At 43.3% G+C, this 18518-nt stretch overlaps 1 protein-coding gene across 13 annotated transcripts; it reads right to left on the bottom strand.

Annotated features, from left to right (window-relative positions):
* Positions 1-2222: 2222 nt before the first annotated feature.
* ankrd50l (ankyrin repeat domain 50-like) lies at positions 2223-17876 on the bottom strand. 13 transcript variants are annotated; one of them, XM_080903757.1, is made up of 6 exons: positions 17848-17876; positions 14884-14959; positions 13117-13926; positions 7961-8178; positions 3502-7066; positions 2223-2980 (listed from the first exon to the last, which is right to left on the bottom strand). In XM_080903757.1, the coding sequence occupies exons 3-5, from the start codon at positions 13563-13565 to the stop codon at positions 3513-3515; spliced, it is 4221 nt and encodes a 1406-aa protein (XP_080759883.1). In that variant the 5' UTR covers positions 13566-13926; positions 14884-14959; positions 17848-17876; the 3' UTR covers positions 2223-2980; positions 3502-3512. The 13 variants fall into 13 exon arrangements, 11 of the variants coding, with proteins under 11 accessions (XP_080759883.1, XP_080759879.1, XP_080759878.1 ...); XM_080903753.1 differs by having other exon boundaries at positions 13117-13771; positions 17848-17864; XM_080903752.1 differs by lacking the exon at positions 17848-17876 and adding an exon at positions 17494-17824.
* Between the last annotated feature and the right edge of the window lie 642 nt (positions 17877-18518).

Below are 18518 nucleotides of genomic sequence, written 5' to 3'. Positions count from 1 at the left end.
TTTATCAATACAACACTTTTGTAAAGCTCCACAAATTAAAGCTGACACTTGAACTCCACTGTGATAGCGTAGAGACGCAAAATTACTCTACATCTCTCAAAGATAGCAGCCAAATCCAACATTCAAATTAAATACACATTTGCATGGAAGTCAGTGGCCTTTACCTGCCACTAGATGTTACTAAAGGGACTTGGTTGATTAATGGGGTAACTTTAAAGACATGCCATGGATTTTATCTGCAGACATACCATTTCCTCTCCTCTCTGTTAACTGCAACGCGAGCTCTTCAGAACGAATCTTCCTGTTTCCGTCTCTGTAGCTCCACCTGTTTCCCACGAGCTGTTTCCTAGCCAATCAACTATCCTGTTCATCCATTGTTCTTCACTCAGCGAGCTTCCTTGTTTCCAGCCAGCTGGCTATCCTGTCATCCAGCTTTCCTGTTCCTCATTTGATGCACCCCATTTCCCAGTTCACTTGCCCCAGAATTTTGTCAGTTACATTTTTTACAATGCGTTAATGAAACTCCATGACCTGCCAAACCTGCAACACTCTTAGTGAGCATGTTAAATTATAAAATCAAGGAAGTAAATAAATTTTAAACCTGTAAGTTCGAACAGTGTTTTAAATGCACATCAATTCATTTATATGAGGGTATGGTAACCTTGTGCTCGCTGTATAGTCTGCAAGGATGTTGTTATGCAGCTGTGGAGGAATTATGGAAATGAGCCAGTTCCTACACACAAAATAGCATAAAACAATAGAAGATTAACAGATTAGTGAGAGCATTTGTAAAATATAAAAAGCTCACAGTGTCTCTTTCTTATGGTCTTGGAGAAATTCTCAGTATTAGTGTGTTATTCAAGCTTCCGTTCATAATTTACATTTTGCCCTCAAGTAGCTTTAAGGTTCTGGAAATCATTATTCCGTGTGCCTCACAGTTTCATTAAAATACTTCACATGCAGCGCACAAGTTTTTAGTGACCCACAATGCTTTTAATCCTGTATATGCATTTGATCCTTTTCCTAAATGTTACACCCTGGGAAAAAAAAAAAATCACATTGTTTGCTTTTGTGCTGACTTTATATGCCTTTGTTGGAAAAGCAGCGTGCTAACTGTTCCAGCTTCTCTGTAAAGCAGCAGGAGCAGTACGGCTTCTCTATGGAAACGCGCAATGTTTTCAAGCTGTTCCATTTTCTTCGTCAGCCAGCTTGTAGATAGTGTCGACTCTTGCATTAAAATAAACGTTTTGCTCGTAGCGCTTTTTAAGGCTGACACTTCACACCAAGAAATAACTTTTCAAAATCCTCTTAAGAGTGGAAACAAATGCAGATGAGGGAAAAATAATTAGCCCTGCAAAGACTGCTCTCACAGTGCATCGGTTGTTTTCGACATAGTTAAGAATTCAGACAGTGTGACATTTTGTTCTTGGCTTTAGAAAGACAGGAATAAGTTTTGTTCCAAACAACATGTAGCTCTTCCCTCCAATCTTCATAAAACAATCAGATGGGAACATTAAATAGGCATCTAATAAAAGTGGTGAACACAAGCTTCTTATCATAAAGGAGCTAACATGAGGCGATTGTTAGGACTCACGCCTGAATTGTGCTTCTGTATTGAATCTATGTAAAGCCTCCGATGTAGTACACAGCTAGCAGCATTTATACTTCTAAAGAGGTGCATGTCATGTTACAAAGGGGTTAATACACAGAAATACAAATCAACTGTGATGATGAATGTTAATTAGAGCCTGCTGGGAAAACTTGGCTCCCGGCATTTAAGTGGATCTTACATTTTCATGTACCACCTACCTAAACACTGTAGCTAACCATACACAGCAGCAGCTCGACGCACCCTACCACACATCAGTAAGTGCTCAGGGAACCAACCAAAGAGCCCAAGGCATCGACTTGGCCTCCAAACTCCAAAACATTTGATATTGCAGTTGCTACAGATTTCAGATGCTACGCCTCAAAAAACATAGTCAAGAATCGCCATGAGCTGCGTCTGGTCCCTTCTACAGTTTCAAGTGTGTCCAAAATCATTTGGTTTCATAACCCCAGGTGGCCAGCATCAGCCCGCAGCCAGACTTTCATCTCTGCACGATGCAACCACATCAGAAGCCATCCGTGACATTTAGCTGCAAAAGTGCTTGAAATGCAGCTACAGTAAAAGTTTAAAACACATGAAGAACCACACAGAACGTTTTATAGCATCACTTGCCATTTTAATTTATGTAATTAAATATTGATGAAAAAAAATGAATAAAAACAAAACATTTTAGGCCACATACACGTTTGGAATTAACAGCCCTCCCACATCCACCCTCAGTTTTTATTGTCCAGTTTTCATTTTCCTTCCTGCCTGCTCACAGACACACTGTCAGTGAGCCAAGTCGCATTCTGCAAACTTGGCGGCGTTTTAGGGTTAGCACTGTATCATAAACCAGCAGTAGGTCAGGCTCTGGTAGGCTTGTTTTTCTGAAAATTATTTTTGGTTGACAGCTATGGAACAACTATGGGGGATGTAGGCCAGTTTATAGCAAATACCAAAGGCTTCCCTAAAAGGTCAAGGCCACAAGCTTAAAGCTCTTGAACATGACTGTTTAAAAACAAACAAAAAAAACCTCAACCATTACTCTATAATGGCTCTACGGGGTAAAATAAATAAAAATAAAATAGTAAAAAGGTATTTTTGTCAGACCAGTGCCGATCAAAAGTATGCTATCATAGAAAAATAACATCCAAGTCATGCTTTACACTAAATATATCAGCATGATTTAGTCTATAAGGATGTGCTCTGCTCCTCCCACACAACAGGTAAAACAAAAAAGAAACAAATGCTTTAATGTCATTCAGTCTCTTCTTCCTCTGGTTTTCTGAAAGGATGCTGAAACAAGGAATGATTTCCTCTCATTTGAACCCAGTGAATCACTGCCAAAAAAAACTGCCATCTCCTTGAACATAAAATGTCCCACTCCACCTAAAAGAAAGATAAAATCATTAGCATTTGAATAAAAAAGAAAGGGGAAATAAGTGCTGTGCAGTGTAAGTGTGTGGTTCTCTCCACTTAATTACTTTAGATCAATTAGTAATTTTTACTCTTTTGAATCTGGGTATGAATGGCTGTCTGTCTCTGGCTGTCTGTTAGCTCAGTGATCAACTGTTAAACTGTCCCGGGTGTGCTCGACCTCCCGCCCAGTAACAGCTGGGATAGGCTCCAGGACCCCTACAATCCTGAATTAAATAAGAACACAGATTGATAAATGGACTTCAAAATAACAGTCTCACCATCTAATTAACCAAGTCACCTATCAAAGACTTGATCCTGTCAATTTTATTCTCACTGGACACCCTTGAACTAAAATGAATTTGGTTTGACAGTTACTATGTTTGCATTTTTGCTGCTGACAGTTGAATTATTGAATTATTTACATCACTGAGCCACAGTACAGTAAAAAGGTTGTGAAGAAAGTCTAGTCAGTGCTAACTTAGGCAACTTACTTGAGTACCAGTCACAGAGGCGTCTCTCTCTTGTGTAAGGCTACACTGGTGGGACCCTCAAACTGCAGTTTGATGGCCCGTTTGAGATTAAGCTGTGGGTCTGTGGTTGTCATAGTGACCATTACATCATCTGGCAAGGCACTACAGGGTGGGACGGGGGAAAAGCTGTAGCAAACCGGTGACAAAATGTTCTTCTGGGGTTTAGAATCCCAAGCTTCCTCTTGAAGTGGGTTCTGAAGCCTGTACGGGTATCCGAGAGGAGCGTTCTCTCGGTTTTTAGCACCTAGCGGTTGGTCCTGTCCTGGCATTATCCCAAGTGAAGCCATTACAGAGTTCCATTTGCCACCTGTGTAATTAGTCCTCTCTGTTTTTATTAAATTTGAGCTTTGTTTGTTTATTTTGTCATGATATTCAAGTCCAGATGATAGGCCTTTCTGAGGCAATTCGTAATTATGCACCATGGCAGTGACTGTGCACACAGTAGGGGGAGGGCTGCCTTTGGGTTGCCTCTTACTGCTTCCGTGGAGACTACCTATGCCCGAGCCCCCTGGTGGAGGGAGGGTGGAATTACGGCTACGACTGCGGGGCAGTGAGTGCTGTTGGATCTGCTGTATAAAGCTGAGGCTGTCAGCTGGCACCGTCTGCACCGTGGCCAGTGAGTGGCAGGTCGATGAGGTTTGGGAGCTCTGCATGGAGTGGAATCGTTCTGCAGTGGATCCTGGAGAAGAAACCGAGGACGATGAGGTTGCAGCAGTTACTTCACCTCCACTACTTTCTGAGATTCCTAAAGATGAGATCATGTTGGATTTTGAAGGGGATACAGTACTAGAGTTAGGCAACACACCTAGATATGGCTTGGCTCCATAGCTCTCCAACATCCTGACAATGTTATAGTGTCCATGTTTCCCAGCCACTTTGACCGGACTGCGGCCATATTTATCCATGTGATTGGGATTTGAGCCTCTTTCTAGAAGCATTGCAACGATGTTAGCATGTCCCTCCTGGGCAGCGATGCTCAGAGCTGTTGCCCCCTGATGGCAAGCAAGGTTTATATTGATGCCACTGGCTTCTAGGAGGCGATGTCCTACTTTAGCGTGTCCTGTCCAAGCCACTGAATGTATTGGTGGTCTCCCCTCTGCATCTTGTGCATTGGGATTCGCCCCGTGTCTTAAAAGTAGGTCTACAATCTCTACAAATCCTTGCCAGGAAGCCACATGAAGCGCTGTACGGCCCTCAGAGTCTCTGGACTCCAGAGGAACACCCCCTTTCTCAATTAGGAGAGTAGCCATATCAAGGCGACCCTCCAATACTAGGAGGTAGAGCAAAGGACGCCCTTCGGCATCCCGGACATCAGTATCAGCCCCTCGTTTCATAAGCAGCTCTGCAACATCAGCATTGCCCTCCAGGAGTGCAGCACTCAAGGCAGAATGCCCATCATAGGCCCTGTGGTCAATGGGAGACCGTCTGTCTAATAGAAGTTTGGCAGTGCTCCAATGGCCTTCTTGGGCAGCTAGTATAAGGGGAGTGCGTCCCTCGATGTCCATCTCTCCAACTCGTGCCATGCTGCCTTCTTCTGTCAAAATGGCACAAACTGCACGATGTCCTTCACACGCAGCAGCGTGCAATGGAGTCCAGCCAAGATCATCTTTATGGTTCTCATCCAGGCCTCGGTCCAGCAATGTACGAACAACCTCTACGCTCCCTCTGGCTGCTGCTAGACATAGTGCCGTCCGGCCTTCACAATCAATGGCATCCACAGCCGCTCCCCAGAAAAGCAGCCGTGACACGGTCTTCATGTGTCCCATTGCTGCTGCTGCCAGGAGGGGAGTAACAGCAGCAGCAGCAGGCACACTGCCGTCAGGTCCAGCAGTTTCATCTACGTCAGCACCAGCTTCTAACAAAAGCTCGACTACATCTTCATGGCCCTCATAGGATGCAAGAAGAAGCGGTGTCATTCCATCATGGTCTCTGTGCCCTGGATCTGCTCCACGCTCCAGTAACAGACTTGCTACCTCTCCAAAACCTTTGACCCCTGCTGCTGTAGGGACACAGACAGCTGCAACTGACAGAGCAGTGCGTCCATCTCCATCAGCCAAATCAACACGTGCATTGTGGTCCAACAATATTGCCACTGCTTCATGATGTCCCATATAGGCAGCTGCGATAAGTGGCGTGCGGTCCTTGCTATCAGCTTTGTCAACTTGAGCCCCATAGTCCAGTAGTGTGAGAACAATTTCATCATGACCGCCCCATGCAGCAGCTCTGAGAGCAGTTCGGCCCTCGCTGTCACATCCATCTACATCTGCTCCTGCATCCAGCAGTAGATGGACAGCCTCAGCGTGTCCACCCCAAGCTGCAGAGCGCAACGCTGTCCATCCTTCATTGTCAACATGCTCCATCATCTGTACTGCAGTTTTTTGGTCCTGGCTCTTGGCCCATTCCAGGAGTTCAGACAACACTTTGACGTGACCCTGCCTGGAGGCTAAAGTCAGTGGCGTCTGACCCTGATGATCACTGATCAGTGGATCAGAGCCATGTGAAAGGAGAAGTTTAGCTAAATTTGCAGAACCCTCGTGGGCTGCACTAGCAAGCAGAGTCTGTCCATCTGTAGAACCAGGCTGGTTTACAGACATGCCACTGGCAAGCAGGTCCTTTATATACGTCTCCCTTTCAAGTGTCTGTTGCACATCAATTCCTTCTTTACCTACACTATGCATTGCATCACTTGAGTCTGCTCCAGAAAAAAAGGTTCGAGAGACTAGTCCACTTCTCATCAGCAATTGAGCAACATCCTGACTCACTGAAACAGGAAGCTGAGCTAAGGATGTGGCAAGTGCTTTACTGCAGGTGGGGTTAAGAGCACGTACACCTGCCCACAGCATCCACAGTGCCAAAAATGCAGGTTTATCTTTATGGTGCCCTGAGCAAATTAAGTGTGTGGCTAGCTGGCAAGTTTCCTCAACGTCAAGGTTAGGTCCCTGTAGAGTCAGAGATGATGCAAGCATGCTATGACCTTCTGTTCTGCTACACAGATATTTCTGTGTGCAGTACTTAACATCTGTCAGCCACTCTGTAAAGCTTGCATGAAAAATTAATTTGGTGCCTCCGGTTCCATCGATTAGGAGCGCAGAGAGGGTTTCGAGATTGTTCTCAAAGTCCTGAAGACTTAATAAGGTGTCCTGAGTCCAGACTGCCATGAATAGCTGCTGGGGTGTTAGGGGCCTCGGGGCAGCCAAGAGGGCATTGAGGAGAGGCCTTACGTAGATGAAGCGCCCTCGGGGGAACAATCTCTGGCACAGCCAAAGGTAGAGTCCGTTGAGAGTCCCGGGGATGTCCCGGATCTCTCGCAGACCCACCAGCGAAGCTGCCACACCGTCCAGAACACGCTGAAGAAAAAGAAAGCAGCCGCCACTTTTGATGTGCAGAAGATTCAGCATATCAGCGGTATCAGGGGTGAGCTGTCGACGAAGCACTGCTTCTTCATCCAGACGACAGAGGATGTACTGCTGTACGTCACGGACTGCTGGAGGCTTCCGCAGATCATCCAGACAGAGTTTACGAAAACCTACAAACAGATAGGACAGTTGTTTGTTTGTTTGTTTGTTTTAAATCTTCAATAAAGTTTTTTATATTCCTCATGGATTCTATCTACAGTTTTTTTTTAGGTTTTAAATTTTTTCAGTCTTATGTGATGCTTTGTTTTTTTTGCTTCTTATTTTGAAAACTCTATGCCAGCTTGTTCTAGTGTAATGGTAGACCTCCAGCTAACAATTTATCTAAGTCCTGGATGATTTGGTATAAAGTTCCACTTTTAAAGTGGCAAAATGGAGAATGTGCTTAGCAGGTGTAGAAATAAAACCACGTTAGCTTAGCACCTCAGGCAACACCCTAAGTAGCACCTGGTCTAAGGAGCTTGGAAAGAAAAGCGTCTGGACTTCTTTAAGTTGCTGAAGACGTTTCACGTTTCACCTGATTGTGACCGACACCTGTCTTCACACCTTGGCTCGTGTGATTAGGTAGAGGAGCATTGGGGGGGGGGGGGGGGGGGAACACTCCCACAGGACTTAAATCTGGGACTCTCCACCGTTTGACCCTAGAACTGAAGAAGCTTCTCGGATGAGAGGTGAAACATCTTCAAGCAACATAAAAGAGTCCAGAGGCTTTTCTTTCCGAGCTTCTACGATGAGCTGGATGACTGAGAACCTTCACAGACCGAAGTAGCATCTCAATAGAAATTTTGAAAATTCTTGTTTGTTTACTGTATTGCAGTGAACAGCCAATTAAACTACTTGGTCAGTGTTTGTCAGTGCATTTTTAGATGACAAAAATAGTGATTTCACTGCACAATCATGGCCACACCCTAACCAACCCATATGTCATCTTGTGTTCACATGTAACTGATCGCATTTATTTATTTTGTAATATATTGCATAATCTTATAAGAGAAGTATGTACATACTTGAGAACATCTTGCACAGGGCCTTATTTTGGCGGCGGACCGAACAGACGAGCAGCAACCAGCTGGGCAGCAGGTGTTGACTGCAGGCTAAAAGCTCTGCAATGGAGCCACTCTTCCTAACTCCTTCCCTTGGTCCATATTCTACGTCCAGAGAGTCTATAACCATCATCAGAGTCTGGGCAGGAGGAGGAAGGTCCGACAGGGGTTCCAACACTGCTCTAAGGACATGCGAGGAAGAGGCAGACACACAGTGCAAGACATTACACTTAAGACAATGTAATAACAGCAGGATACGTGGGTTGATAATAGAGTTGAAAAAGAAAAGTAACATTGCGAACACTCGTTTGTGCCAACAAAGCAGATTAGATCTTTCGCACATTGTCAGTGTGAGTCACTGGGAGTGACAGTCAGACTTTGCTGCGACTTCAGACATCTTTATTTAAAGTGTGGAGTTTAATTTTTTACTGTATTTTATGGAAGTTTTTTCATTGTTTTCCATATGTTGAATCTTCAGTAATACTGGAGTCATAATCAGTTTCATTCAGCCATTGAAAAAGAACTCAATAAAAAAAGTAAGCAAATGTCAGGCAAACTAAGCAATTCCATTTACACTTTCACAGTAATTTAGGTCAAATCCAAACTACAAGTGGGTAAACAAGAGTCAACCAGGACAACTGCTATCAGATGCTTCTGCAGTAAAATTAAAGCCGACTCTCATGTTAACCTGTTAACACAGATATCAAACTGTAATCAAGAGAACTAAACAGCAATTTAGCCCCACACCCCACACTTTCATTAAACACCGGAACAAGCTGCAAAACCATAAAACAATTACAAACTTGGCTAAAGCTAAAATAGCGGCGTCACTGCCTTTTAATCACTGCGGTCAGCACCCACACCCTGCTGTGATCTGATGGTGACTCAGGTTAATGGAACATGTGAATTTACAGCTCCACCCTGGTCTCTCTCTCACACACACGCTATCAAACTGGCAATTCTTTTCACATTATTATTATTATTATTATTATTATTATTATTATTATGGATGCACGGCAAAGACACCACTGAACTTCTTGACCCTGATGTCCAATCATAGTGGTGCAGGAGAAAAAAGAAAAAAAACATTTGGAGAAGCTGCACTTCCGTGTCATGGGTGCAGGTCAGCAGCAGTATTATAGCAAAACTTCTCACCTGAGAAAAAAGTAACACCCCTAGAGGGATCATTCAAATTTCCAAATATCGATAGTACAATACCAATATCGAATCAATGCCAGTACTGGTATTGGTATCAGATTGATACTAGCACAAGAGGATCAATACTTTGTTTCCATCCAAGTTCAGCATGTAGTCCGGTGATTTAGTCGTTATAAAATTTGTTCAGAATTTGCAAATATATGATTATTCAATTCAGTTTTCTTTTTATAGCACCAAATCACAACAACAGTTGCCTAAAGGTGCTTAAAATTCACCTCATAGGTCATGACACACTGCTCTTCAATTCAATTTTATTTATATAGCGCCAAATCACAACAAAAGTCGCCTCAAGGCGCTTCATAGATACAGAGAAAAACCCAACAATCATATGACCCCCTATGAGCAAGCACTTTGGCGACAGTGGGAAGGAAAAACTCCCTTTTAACAGGAAGAAACCTCCGGCAGAACCAGGCTCAGGGAGGGGCGGCCATCTGCTGCGACCGGTTGGGGTCGCAGCAGATGGCCTTATACATACATAAGCTGGCTTTATAAATTTAAAGCATCAGCGCTATTATCGACAACACTACTTGGAATTACTTGGTATCCAATCGATGCCACGATGTGTAGTATTGCACAGCGCTAGTTTTCAGAAGAGCTTTACAGCTGGCAAAAATGCCTTATCCTGCAACAAACACAGGGTGTGGGTTTGCATGTGAGCTGTCATTAGTGTTAATGTCTGTGTTTAAAAATGACCACAAGGTCCAGGTACCATTAGAGGCCAAACAGGTTTTCATCTAATGGATTTAACAGTTGTTGTCTTTTTGTTTGTTTGTTTTAGAAGTAAAAAGTCAAGAGGAGAGAAACTTTAATCTCAAAATAATGTCACATATTCAACATTATATTTTAAAAAAAAAAAAAAAAAAAAAAACTACCTCAAAAGAGTTTCACTCAGACTTAAACAATCTAAAGTAAGCTGGGTCACTAACTGCTTACACTCAGGGGTCAAGAATTAATCAGCTCTGGATTCATATGTACATAATAAGGAGTGGGAGGAGAAGTTTCACCACTTTAAATATATATAAAAAAATTAGTCATCTCTATAACGATTATACTTTAGGCCTAATAGTTATCTCATGCATGGATGAGACACTAAAACAAACAGGATTATATGCATGTTCTGAAACAAATGGCACCACCCCAAACAGTTCCCAAGTTTATATGATCAGTTAATGTATCTGTTATTTTGAAATTAAATAGCTTTTCGTGAGTAGGGTTTGAATTAATAAAAGGAAGCAAATCCTCAGATTTGATAGGCTGGGAGCGGCCACTGGTAGTTTTGTGAGATTGTGGCTTTATTTGATGAATCATCAAAGCTGCTTACAAAAGGTCTTTTGCAATGTCTTGAGGTCACTAATATTTCAAGACTTAGCTAACCAGATAATAGACTCGACCTTTATTATCAAGTATATTACGCAGTAAAAAGAAGAGCGACATCCTGCTCTGAGTGATGATTTCAGCGAGGTTATGACAAGCTTATCATAGCACTGCGCGCTTTTAGTTATCTGATTAAAACAACACTCCCTCAGCGGGCTAACACTCTGATGTGAGGAGGAGGAAGGGTAATTCTTTCATTCAGGTGACACAGTCATTTAACATGGGTGATCTAGTTGGATAAATCCTGTAGAGACAACTGTATTTGTATTGTATACTTTTAATATATTTTCTTACACACACACAGGACATTGCAGCCAATGCTATGTGCACTTTAAAGTATGGTGGCTTTACTCGAACTGATATGAAAGATGTTCAACACAATTCACTACCTATTACTGAGCTTACTTAGAAAGAGCTTCACTACAAGCCGCCCATTTGTCCTGCTGCTGACTGTCATTACTGCTGTCATGGGAAGTCCAGCGGCAGTTTGTAGCACTTTGTCATCAGATTATGTGTCTCCCAAGAAGCTAGCATAGCCACAAGTGTCCAGTGAGGCAGTGACTGGGTGAACAGTCAGCTCGTGTGTCTGAAATGATACATTTTCCCAGCTTGGCACTTAGGTTAGTGCGAACACCAAAAAGGGCACGACCCAGTATTGAACAGTTGTTTCTATGGCTCGGATTAAAATCAATATAAGACACCAGTTTAGCGAACAGACCCAGACAGAGGGAGCACTGCACTACACACAGGCTTATTTTCCTTCTCTTTCACTGCCAATTCAAATCCACGTTTCTTCAATTTGTCCATGGGTGTCCTGACACAGTGGAGCTTCACCCGCAGCCACCTTCTCTCAAAAGAGCCCCCCCAACACAAACAGCTGCTGGCTGCGAGCCAGTCTGAGGGGAATGTGCAATTCAGCTCAGCACTTCACACCAGAGGAGAGCAAACAGAGGAGGAGTGCAGAAGCGCTCCGACTCACCGCAAAGCAAACACACCGGCAACGTGTCAAAGTCTCAGAGAGGAGAGTGACCTCGCTGACCGGTGCCGAGACGGTCACCGGGGAGCCGGAGGCATTTTTTCACCTCTTTGTCCCCCTCAGTCTCTGAAAGGATGTTATGTTGTAAATAACACTGCAGCGTTCATTCACTGGAGGCCCCATTGTGTGTTGTGAATGGGCGGCATTATGAGGGGGAGACATAAATATAAGACGAGGAAGAATGGCTGCTGCACACTTTTCCTGCGACTGTCCCGGCTTCTGTTTGCCGCTCACTGCAGCTTTTACATGTACAGACTGTGAGGCAGTTAACTGCCTGCTTGAGAGTCTAAACACCTGCAGAAAGCCACCTTTATTTAGACAAAAACAAAGATAACCTTTAAGCTCTGCTGGAGCATTTTCCCACAACATGAACAGCTGCTCGTGCTTTACTCTGTTTTTGTTTTGAGAGTGAGGCAGCTTCACTCTTTACATGCACATTACTTCATGACAGCAGCCTTTATTCAGCTCACTTTTTATCTACTGGATCATGGTATTTAGGGTGGTCCTCTCTCAGAAGGCAGACCAGACAGCACTACTGTTTTTGAGCTCAGTGATCTTAAGTGGAGATGTGGGAAAAACTTCAGCTTCACCGAACTGCAAACAATGAAAAGGGAGCTTCGCAAAATGTGTTAACACTGGAAACCCGTGAATTCAAACCCAAGCTGAGTCCATCCAAGTAAAAAGGTCGAAGGTAAGGTGGCTTTGTGAGATGTCCACAACTAGCTCTGCTAGTCCTTCCCCCAATTACAGGAGCTCATACCAACTCTGGCAACTCAGCAAGTGTTGGAAATGACGTTTAGCTTACTACTTTAATCTTTCATGCAATAAAATGAATAAAATTTCAGACTTTCTGCCACAAAACCAAAAAAGTTATATAGATTTCAATGCATGGAACTGGATTCAAACAATAACAGCCCTAATCCTAGATGCTGTCAAATAACCGGATGGTCACGGATTGAATTTCATAGCTTCTGTGTTGCATAAAGTTAAGATCATCATGTTAACAAAACACAAAATGGGTCATCAGCAGGTTGACAGTAAACAGATAACATCATTGTAAATACACGATCTGTTAACAGCTACATTTAAAACTAAATACTCAAACAGGCCACTTATACAACAGCACCGAGCTGCAGTGCCAGGACTCCGTCGGCCTGTTTTCATTGATTTTGGAATCTGATAAACTGCTTTTCCCACGCACGAAGTCGGAACTTTGCTCCGGCTTTCATCATCAGCGTCATGATTTACAGACCCCCACATAAATTCTGCTGTGATGAGCTGGGCATGAGCCATACCCTTGAACGTGCACATACACGCTGAGCACCTGGATTTGTTTCAGGCAACTTTCTTTTCCCTTTCATTTAGAAGAAGTGGGAAATTTCCCACTGATGTGTTTCAACAAAACTGATCTCAAAAGATGGAAGCGCTGACTTTTTGTAGGACACCAAAACAAAGAAAAAAAAAAACCAAACAAAATAAACATGGTACAAACCTCTTGAAGGTCTCATTAGGGTCTCTTTGACACATGAGAGGCTCCAGGGCAGAGGATACCGATGGGCTGTTAAGGAGCTCTTCGTACCCTGGAGAGAGGAGAGGAGAGGCCCTCAGCTGTTCCACCAAGCCCAGGACAAACCTCCACAGCACTATACTCGTCTGTTCCTCCCTCTGGCAGAAGTGGGCCGCAAGGCAACGCTGTGCCAACCCAACTGCCAGCCCTGCCTTTGAGGTGGGGGACACCACCTCGGTGCACAGAGCTGTCTTCCCGGCACCAGGTCCCCCCGTTACCAGGATCCCGGGAGCTTGCCCGGGCCCCGAGCGGGCATCCAGGCAGCGACGCAGCTTGTCCAGGGCCCATTCCCGGCAATAAAAACGCCGGCCCCGAAGCAAGCTGGAGCTGCTGCCAAATCCACTGCTGCTCATTTGTTCCTGGGGTCCTGACATCCAGGGGACAACTTAGCACTGTGAATGTCACATCCCATACTCGGTGACTAACTCCACTCCTCTTTGTGGTACAGCTGCAGCCGGTGTGTGTGTGACAGCTCTAGGCAATAACTGGATATTTCTTTAGCTTGTCAGTTTCTGAAAGTGTTGCATCAGGCGATTATTATCGCTAGTTGTCTTTCTCCCGTAGGTCCCAAGGTGTAAGGCTGACAAAAAAAAAAAAAAAAAAAAAAAGAGTCAGAAAAAGGTTAAGTCAGGAAAGGTGCACCTCTTCATTCTCTCTCAATGTCTTGATCTTTGTGTCGCCGAGTCTGAAATGCTACAGTTCACCATGCTTCTCGTGGGGGATCATGGAGCTGCTCTGTCAGATATCAAGAAAGAGGGAGAAGGAAATGAGGAATGAGTCAATGACAGCATGTATCTCACCCCCTCCCCTGTCTGAGTCGCCCTCCGTGTGCTCCAATTACAGCCACAGTTTCCCCTCTTCTCTCACTTTCTGTCCTGCTTCTTTTTTGAGAATCGACCCAAAACTGCAGCTGTAGCATGACATTTTTTTCCCCTTTCCCACACCCACGATCTTTGCCTTCCCTCAACCCCCCCCCCCCCCATCTCTCTCGCTCGCTCTCTCTCATGCCTTCCGGTTTTTCTTGTTTTGTTTTTTTTTTGTCTCCACCCTCTCTCAGTGTTTCACAGCATGTCCGGGCATGCACGGGTGATCAAGGTAGAGGAGTGGTGAGGGGGAGGACTCATGTGATCATAAGCCACTCTACAGCTGACAGGTGGGAGGAGTTACCTGGGGTCAAGGTTCAATCGCAGGACACTCCGTCAGCTGTAGGAAAGGTATCTGCCAGACTACAGCACTAAAGTTTTGTGTCAAGAAGGTAAGTTGTGTTGCTGGCATCAAAACACGAGCCTCGAATTTCACTTTCTTTTGTTCTGATTCACTTTGAGTTAATTAATTAGTCATAAATCATTTACTAGGCGAAAGTGCCAAACATTTTATCCTCCTTATATCATTATAAAGCGAATGTGTTTGATATTTTGACTGCTGATCTAGAGCAAAACAGCTCACTCACTGAGAAAATATAATGACATATCCTTTGTTTTCTGTTATTTATGGGAAGCGTTTCAGCAGTAACACCAATCATAACACCGCTAATTTGACTATTCTCTTTCTGACTTCCACTTTGCTGATTAAAACCTAGTTTTTAATTAAAGTGTGATGAGGGCGCATGCAAACTGGAAAACATAAACAAATCAAACAGAGTCCTCTGAACCTTTCTGAATTATTACACGTTTAGGAGCTCACTTCTCCTACCTGTACTTTCATTAAAGAGGGGCGGCATCTTCTTCGGTCAAACACACTCTGGCATTTCCTGGACCAGCGTTACACCCTACATTTAAAACAAACAAAAAAGAGGATCAGCAAATCAAGTTTTTAGTTTCTATTTTGTGGTAGCCAATCATGATGGACAAACCGGGAGAAAAAAAAAAAAATGCTGGAGGAACACTAACCTCTTTATTTTCTGTGCAATTAAAAGCACCTTTTGAGAGCTCCTGTATGTATGATTATGTTATCTGCTGTTTTTAAAAGCCGTCCCACAACATTCCACATTTTTTCCTGCTGTGAGGCAAACACTGAAAAGCTGAATGGTTGGGTTTTTGAGCCTATATGATACCAAGCACATGTCACACATATCCATTTTTCACATATGAGACAATGAAGAGAAGAAAAAAAAAAGCTTCTACATGCAAACTGCCAATACATACTTTAAGTTCTTCTGATTGGACAAAAAAGTGTATAGTATCACGAAAAGGCAGTAAAAAGACGAGTCTGGTTCTCATGAAGATCTTTGAAGAATTCGGACAAAGAATGCAACGGGCCTCTGAGATAAACTCGGCGTGGTGACGATGTTGATGAGCGTGCACGCTGTTCTTCATTTCAAGTCAGTGACTAATCAAGCATCAGCTACAGGAAGCTGAATCTGACGGATGAGACTGTGATTTAACACTTGAAAGACCCTGCTGCTGTGCATATCATCGACAGCACGCCAGCCTGCTGACAGCGTAATTCAAAGAGCAAAGGAAGCCAAGAGCCACCAGCCGACGTTCCCAACCTGTGCAACTTTTAGTCTGTATGCTTTCTCAGGCAAGGAATACCCTCCTATAGGTGGATGACACATATGCTGCACCGTCGGCTGACAAGTGCCAAATACTGAAAATCAACTAGAGAATGAGAGATGTGCTGTTTTAGCAGCACACTGATGACAGTAATGAGCAAACTTGGCACCAAGCAGAGAAGTTGTCTACATTCTTGTCATTACTTGTGGTTACTAACAAAGCCCTTTGGACCTGCTATGCAGCCTGAGCAGATACTGGTGCAGAACCCAAAGCTGAAGCCTTCAATAGCAAGCTGTCTAAGTAGAAGTCAAATAAAGCCAGACTCCCTACCATGCCTAATTTATTCATTTATGTATTCAGTTAGAAAAAGTTAAACATTGACGGAATCAAAAGTTATTCAGACTGTAAGGTTGGAATTATTTAGGAATACAATCATCTGTCACTACTGAAGATGACTTTTCAGGCACCAGAAGCAGACACCCAGAAAATAAGGTACCTCTAACTCCATGCTCCAATTACAGTAACCCGGTTTCTCATGCAGTGTGAACCTAAAGTGCATGTGAATGCACTGAATGAAGTTGCTAGGCAACCAGCAAAGAGGTTGCACACCATTCCATTAAGATTTTTTTCCCTTTTCTTACACCCTCTGACTCCCACAAGAAAACTGAAAAAAAATGTGTGCGTACAACTTACAGCATTTGTTTGGAAGTCTGAGCAATGTGATTATTTGCTCTGGAGCTGAAGGTTCAGCACAGAATTGAAGCAAGCTGCTGTGCTTTGTGTTATGACTAAAACAGGGCAAAGAAAAGACAGCCCAACTCTACCTGCTGTACCAGAAATTAAAAAGCGGAGTCAGACCGATCGATACTGGATTTTTGGGGTTGAGACAAACACTCATTTTATAACATTTTAACTGTACATTAAAGGAAAACCCTTAAACCAACAGTGAGGCAAACCAGTAGCTCTGTTGTGCCATTATGAGCACTTTTAAGTGTTCTCTTCCATGATGACAGGATCTACATGCACACTAGGCCTACACAAATGGCTGATTGAGTAAGATGTGATTCTAATGTTGCTGTTTACTGTTAAGCGGTGCACATACAGGATGAGACTAGAGGTTATGCAGAAAAGACAGAGCATGAAAGTGACTTAAAGAGATCACAGGTGAAATAACTGCGGTGGGGACCAAGTTAAGAGCAGAAGACTGAGTGGGAAATATGCAAGATGATCATCTGTGCAGAAGTGCCTACAACGTCCACCACAGCAACCAGCATCCCCTTCAAAAAAATCCACACACAGCAAGCAATTCCCTTGATATGTGGACAAAGCTTCAGACTTAGCATCATCAAAACATCAGCTGAGGGAATCATTTTTCTCCAGAATGATTTTTCGCCCCTCCAGTAGAGTTCCAGTGGAACATTAGACTATACTGGTGCATATCGGTGCTACTATAGGGTTCACAAAAAGAGAGATGGATAAATGACATCCATTTCCCGGCAGCTGAAGGCTGTTTCCTGAAGCGGTTCTTTCGCTCCTTCCACATTTCTTAACAAAAGACGCAAAAAGCAGAGTTTGCTGCAACTGTGATGCACATGCATTTACACAGCGCCTTTTTTCTGGTCGTACAAGCCACATTTTCACAAAAACTATAAATTCATGCAGTGTTTTATTCTATACACTTCAAGCACTTCGCGTGTGCATAGCCAATTTACAGTCACCAATTAATCGAACAAAAAATGTAATTTTTTCTTGAAAATGATTATTAGCTCATGTTAATCAACGTCACAAGGTCATTATCTGCAAATACCTTCAGACGATTCTTTATCACCGGATCACAAATTCCCACAATTACCCAGCGTGCACGGCACACAGCAGATCAGCTGCAAGCACTCTGGACGCGTTTGTCTCGCTGCTGGAATCCACAGGTTGTCAGCGTGCCTGCTCCCACACCAAATGCTGGACGATTCTCCCACAGGTGTGACCAAAGATATCCCGTGATAATGTGTCAAACTGCTTCATTAGGCGTCGCCATTCAAAATATGAGCACAAATCTGTTCGCGGAAAGGCTGTTTTTAGTCAAAGCTCACAGAGAAAAAAAAATCTCCCTCCTGTGCAGCAGGACACCGCATCTGACTTGTAAATGCACACAGCGTGATCTTACCTGCCACGAACGCTGCTCTTCTCCGTCTGCCGCTCAGAGGCTCACACTCCCACAGCCCCACAGCACTTCACCGGATTTTAATTACGTGTCTCCAACAATTCTTCATACCATCACCTTAAAGGTGAACTTAATCCTACTGGGAATTACATTTAAAGGACAGTCATTCCTTCCTTACTCCTTAAACAGTGTGTTTTGAGGGCACACATTTAGACTGGACAACAGATTTTACTACTTATGCTAAATATAGTTAAGAGAAATAAAAAAAATCTAAAGATAAAGCAAAGAAAGCGTAAACCGTCGAATTTGATTGCTTATTTTATTTTATTTTGCTGAAACTGCACATTCACTGACAATAATAGATACTGGGCCTTTCATTTTAAAAAACATCTTTCTTGCAATAAGAGGAGCTGGTTTTTAAAGTGACCTGTGAGTGACGTGTTTGCACCAAAGCAAACAGACTCTGCTTTAAGCCACGAGATCCGGTAAACGGTCCCATAATCACAGTTGAACTCACAGTGAGATGAGAAGTGACCTTGTTAGCCGATTGTTCACATTCTAATATATACGTATAATAATAAAATTAAATACCAAAAATCATTTTCAAAAAAAGATTTAGCAAGTTTGCAAAATGAAATATAATGCACATAATTATGTTTAAACATAGAGTCCAC

Source organism: Rhamphochromis sp. 'chilingali' (assembly GCF_963969265.1).
Source record: "Rhamphochromis sp. 'chilingali' genome assembly, chromosome: 14".
Taxonomy (NCBI): Eukaryota; Metazoa; Chordata; class Actinopteri; order Cichliformes; family Cichlidae; genus Rhamphochromis; species Rhamphochromis sp. 'chilingali'.
The sequence above is the reverse complement of the archived record's forward strand: the minus strand, read 5'-3'. Positions and strand labels throughout refer to the sequence as shown.